The 5,940-nt window shown below is 42.1% G+C and overlaps 1 protein-coding gene across 1 annotated transcript in view; it reads right to left on the bottom strand.

The window, feature by feature from the left end:
- LOC110325619 (transmembrane protein 180-like) overlaps positions 1 to 5,940 on the bottom strand; it is a 23,747-nt gene that overhangs the window by 16,743 nt on the left and 1,064 nt on the right. Inside the window, 3 exon segments of the mRNA XM_021203765.1 lie at positions 1,768 to 1,878; positions 1,880 to 1,905; positions 5,496 to 5,843. Coding sequence (XP_021059424.1) covers positions 1,768 to 1,878; positions 1,880 to 1,905; positions 5,496 to 5,843 — 485 coding nt within the window.

Below are 5,940 nucleotides of genomic sequence, written 5' to 3'. Positions count from 1 at the left end.
AAAAAAAAAAAAAAAAAGGCTCCCACAGTCTGCAGGCCAGCAGGGACATTAGGGAAGTTGCAGTGGAAAAGGCTGGGCTCCTACAGCTCCTCCAAAGCCTGAAACTAGAGTACCAGTAGATCCAGCTATTTTACTGCTGCTTATAATGCCCAAGGAGACAGATGACAGATACTCAAATGGCCTAGCTGATTGCAGTGCTACTTACAGTCACTATGGATATGGAACAAGCCTAGGTGCCTATTAATGGATGAACAGATAGGGAAATATGGTATGTATATAAAATGGAATGATATCTAGTCATAAGGAAGAATGGAATTCTGACAGAAGTAGCAAAGTGGATGGAACTGTAGAGTACAGGTTCAGGGAAATAAGTCAGACCCAGAAAGACAAGTACGTACCACATACTTGCTCTCTCTCACATACAAGTTTTGGTTTTTTTGTTGTTGTTATTTTTGTTTTTTTGGTTTTTGTTTTATAGAGTGAGACAGGAGGTTGGGGAATTGCTTTTTAAAAAAGGCTAGGCATGAAAAATGCACATGGACTTCACACTCAACTCCAGCAATACATGAAGGATTTGTTGGCTTGCTTGCTTCTGAGATAGTCTCACACAGCCCAGGCTGGCCCTGAACTTGCTATGTAGGCAAGGATGACTCTGAACCTCTGGTCCTCTTGTCTCTACCTCCCAAGTACTGTAATTATAAGTGTGCATACACCTGGGTTGTTGATGTTGTTATTTGACTTTTTCTTTTTTTAACATTTATTTATTATGTGTGTGGTATATGTGTTTGTGTAGGTATGTATGAATAAGCATGTTGTTTGCACATTGGTACTAACAACAGTGTCTTTGTCATATTCCTTGTCTTTAAAATTTATGCATTTATTGATTTGTTAAGTTAGTGTGTATGTGTGTATGCCTGAGTGTATGTATATATACTAAGAGTGTATAGGAGACCACAAAAGTCAGAAAGGGACACCAAATCCCTGGGGATTAGAGTTAAAGATGGTGTGAGCCACCATGTGGGTGATAGGAATTAAACGAAACTGAACCTGGGTCCCCTTCAAGAGCAGAAAGCTCTCTTACTGTTGAGCCATCTCTCCAGCCCTCCATCTTGTTTTTGGGGACAAAGTCTCATTGAACCTAGGGCTCACCAACTCACCTAGGCAGGCTGCTCAGTGAGCTCCAGGGATCTTGCTGTCTCTACCCCATAGCCCATGCCCGCTCCCAAGCACTGGGGTTACAGATGCATACTGCTGTATATGGCTTATCTGGGTGCCAGGAACCCTCACACTTGTGTGGAGAGCAGTTTAGCAACTGAGCTATCTCACAGCCCCTTGTTGAGTTGTTATTGTTGCTGGTCTTGTTGTGTTCTGTTTGTTTTGACAAGTTGGTTTTATTTATTTTTGAGACAGAGTCTTAATCTGTAATCCAGCTCATCTAGAATTTATGGCAATACTCCTGCCTCAGCTTCTAGCTGCCAGATTTACAGGGCTGAGTCACCAAACCCAGCTATTAAACAGAGCCAATCTTTGGCACAAATCTACTACATGAAATGCTTTCAACACGCAAGCTGTTAATATTCAAACAACTTCACTGAAAGGAACAGTGTTCCCATCTACAAATGAGAAACTCCATTCAGATAAATATGGTAGGCCTGGCATGGTGGCTCATGTTGCTAACTCCAGCTACTCAAATTAAAGATAGTCAGTGTTTGGAAGGGTGCTGGGAAAGCGTGAGACAATGCTGAAAGGGACCTGACGTTTACTTACATGATAACAGTGAGATAAACAGCCAAACAGTAATAGTGTTCTTGTCCCAGAAGTAACATGACAAGGGTGGCTGCCCCTTCTAGGTAGAAAGAAATTAAGATAACCTTATAGCCAGGACTGACCTAGAAGTACCAGGCACTGCAAGAAAGAGATCAACACTATGTTAAAGAGGAACCCACCACACCCATTAGTCCTGCTTACCTGTGCTGACAAAATCAGCATCTCCTTACAAAACTAAGTCTCTCTGGATTACAACACCTGTTGCATCACATCTTAGGCAGTCTTGATCAAGGTTTGGTTTAGTTTTGAGATGGGGGACTCACTATGTGGCCCCATCTGTCCTGGAATTTACCATGTAGTCCAGGCTTAGCCTTGAACTCTCAGTAATCCTCCTGCCTCAGCCTCCCAAGTGCTAGAATTACAGGTGAGTCACTACACCCAGCTGTTAATTCATCTACACCAAAAATAGAAGGGTTGGGAATATAGGTCAGTGGTTGGAAGCACATACAAAGCTCTGGGTTCTACCTCAGCACTGCCAAAAAGGCAGGAAAAGAAAAAAGAATAATGATAATAAAAAAATCCTGCAGGCATTAGTGTTGTATGAATATTAAAGAGATGACTACTATTTCCATAAAACACATCAACTACCCAGGAAATGGAAGGTTCACCCAAGACTTAAACAAATACACAGCTTACAATTGGAGGTTAAAGGCAGCACTAACCCAAGGCAGGTCTTTACTGATCATCTCACCACCAGCACTGTGAGGCGATTTGAAATGCCCCTTCCCCTGAAATCAGAAGTAGTACACAGTGGCTAGGTTGCATCCCATTTCTTCTGGTTAAATGTTGTATATGTTAATCATTCTAACATATTAACACCAAGGACTTACTTCTTTTTTCCTTTTCTGAATTTTTTGTTGCCAGTTCTGAAGACATCCATTGTTCTAGGCTAAAAAGTCTGTGACATGTGCACTCATGCGCATTCACAAAGTTCTGAAAACACTCTTTGTTTGCAACATGAAAAGTGCATTGTTTAACCCAGAGAAGTTTCCTCTAACCAAATGTATGTACATACAATAGAAGAGGAATTTTGAACAATGTAAGTTGACTATAAACGTCCTTTCCTTTCTGGCCCACTCTTTGGCTTACTCTTCTACTTTCAAGGAATGAGAGCTCATTTTCTAGAGGCTGAAAATAGCAGCTCAGTGACTGACAGGATCCAAAGCTTCTCTTAGAGGGAAGTAAACAAGCACCAGTGAGACCCAGGAGGCTGGTTTGTGCAACGTCGTAGCAAGTCACTCGCATGCACTTTACCAAGATGAAGCCGCTTGCAGGAGGTCAATAATGCAAGGAATCTGGGACAGAGTGCAAAGTGCAAGCTTTGGAAATCAGAGGCCTTACATCTGAATTCCAGCTTTGCCAGTTTCAATTGCCTGTGTGCTCAAAGTCAAGCTACTTCACCTAAGAGACATTTTCTAATGTCTATATCCTCTCTCCTCTCTCCTCTCCCCTCTCTCCTCTCAATTTTTTTTTTTTTTTGCTCTATTTTATGGCATTCTACCAATGAGCACTAACCCTTTCACTCCCTCTTCTCCTTATTTAGGTCCATATTCAATATATAAGACACTCAATAATGTATAGCTATTATTCTTGTGTCTAATATGTACAGAGACATGAGCCAAGGATGTTACTACAAAAGTTCATATTAACAGAAGAGAAAGACTTATGGCCAAAAGTAAAGACTTCTATAGACAGAATCTGGCTTCCTTTTTATTTGTCCACCTGAGCTGGAGTCTTCAAACAGCATATCCCACCTGATATGTTGGCAAAGTCACCCACAGAATCTAAAGTGACCCAGAGTGAGAAAGGCAGCGTTGTAGCTTGGTGTCTAGCTTGAGCCGGTCACGTGAGAGCAAGAGCCGGCACTTCCAGGGGGTTACCTGTGTGCTGGGAACCCTCTCCAGTCAGCAGTGTGCTGCCCTGTAGTCGTTCACATGGTGACTGTGGGAGACCCATCCCATTTTTATTTTAGTTTTATAAATGAATATAATAAGATACAGAGAAATTGAGTGACTCCCTCAGGATCGCATAGTTAAATAGGGGAGCCACTTTCTCCCTTGAGAGATTCCAAAGCTATACTCTTAGATGTTACTAATCTGCCTCCTTTTAGGAAGCATGATGACTGACTGAGTCCTTGAACAGCTATTAGAGAAAAGACTGGATTTCCTCAGCCACACCTTCCAGCATACACTGGATTCCAGGATTCCAGAAGCTGAGCTCAGTTGGGCCTGGTTAGGACCTGTGTGGGATGAAGACCACATATGCTTTTTTTTTTTTTTTTTTTGAGATTAGTTTTCAGTCCATAGACTAGACTGGTCTGGAATTCATGCTAATCCTCCTGCCTCAGCCTCCTGGGTGTGGGGGTAACCATGTGTGCCATCAGACCTGTTTTGTTCTTTCTTTTCTCCTTCCATTTTCTCAGTCTCTTGAAATGAATTCCACTGTGCAGTCAGCCTCAGAAAAGGGAAACCATACCCAGTGCTTAAGTGGATTATAGCCATTTAGTCAGACATTGACAACTCTCAGCCCATGAAAGTGTCATTACCTAGAAATGAAGAATACATTAAAACAGCTTTGTATTTCATATGTTCTTGTGGGAGATTGAGGAGGAGGGCAGTTGAATTCTGATGGCCATATTTAGGAAAAGACGAAGTATTTACTGGCCGAATATTTAGCTTAGTGGTCAATCCACAGTACTATGAGAGAGCGATAGAGCGAGAAAGAGAGAGGAGAGAGAGAGAGAGAGAGAGAGAGAGAGAGAGAGAGAGAGAGAGAGAGAGAGATATTATTTGTCTGTATATGGGTTGTGTGCATGCATGAGTGCANTATTTAGCTTAGTGGTCAATCCACAGTACTATGATAGAGAGATAGAGCGAGATATAGAGGAGAGAGAGAGAGAGAGAGAGAGAGAGAGAGAGAGAGAGAGAGAGAGAGAGAGTTATTATTTGACAAAGAACTTGTATCCGGAATATACAAAGTATTTCTGCAACTCAATATATGAAGGTTGACTAATACACCAATTAAAAAGTTGACAAAATAGTTGAATAAATGATGTACCAATACATCTTTAAATGACTGAATAAAGCAAAAATATACATTCAAAGGAAGTCATTTACTTCTTCCACAGCTTTGCTGATGCTTATATTCAAAGCCAAATATTTAAACCATTGGGCTGTGGAGATGGCTTGGCACCAAGCCTAACCACCTGAGTTCAATCCCTGGAACCTACGAGGAAAGAGAGAAATGGTGCCTCTAAGCTGTCTTCTGACCACCACAGACCACCCTGGCACACACAAATACACACAACAGTCTAGGCACGGGGCTCTCAAAGGCAGTTTGGTCTACTTAGCAAGTTCCAGGCCAGCCAGGACTATACAGTGAGACCTATCTCAACACACACACACATGCACACACACACACACAATAAATAAATAAAAATTTTTAGAATACATTTTTTAAAATGGCACGCTGCTTGGCCTTCACCATGCTCCCTTGTTCACTTTTCACTTGCTTTCCCATCATTTCTGTGGAGCCCTGTACAGTGACTGGGCTATGGCTCTTAGTGTTTGTTAGTAAACATGTAACAATCAGTAACATTTTTATCTCCTCAGACAGTTAGTTCATCTTCAGTCCCACTAGGAAAACACACGGAGAGTCTTCACACATACCTGAGGGCAGATGAAGCCAGCTCTATACATGATGCTCCTTACAGAAGAAGAGAGAGCCTCGATGGGAATGAGGTTACCTACAAAGATCATCATGAAGTTACTGAAGACAGTCAAATGGAAGACTTGGAAGAAATTCATGATGAGGAAAAGATACAAGTTCCTTTGAGACAAGATTTGTCTCATCAGTAAGATGACAGAGGTCCTTGCCAACTCCTGTTCACTCCCGGAGAAGACGTTTTCCTCTGGGTTTCTTTTAAATTCAAACTGTCTCACATGGAACATGCCACTGTAAAAGCTGATAGATGCCAGGAAGACAATGATGACAGACATGGCTTGAAAATTGGGCAGCCAGGCGTGGTGGCGCACGCCTTTAATCCCAGCACTCGGGAGGCAGAGGCAGGCAGATCTCTCTGAGTTCGAGGCCAGCCTGGTCTACAGAGTGAGT

This window comes from Mus pahari, chromosome 1 (assembly GCF_900095145.1).
Source record: "Mus pahari chromosome 1, PAHARI_EIJ_v1.1, whole genome shotgun sequence".
Lineage (NCBI taxonomy): Eukaryota > Metazoa > Chordata > Mammalia > Rodentia > Muridae > Mus > Mus pahari.
The sequence above is the reverse complement of the archived record's forward strand: the minus strand, read 5'-3'. Positions and strand labels throughout refer to the sequence as shown.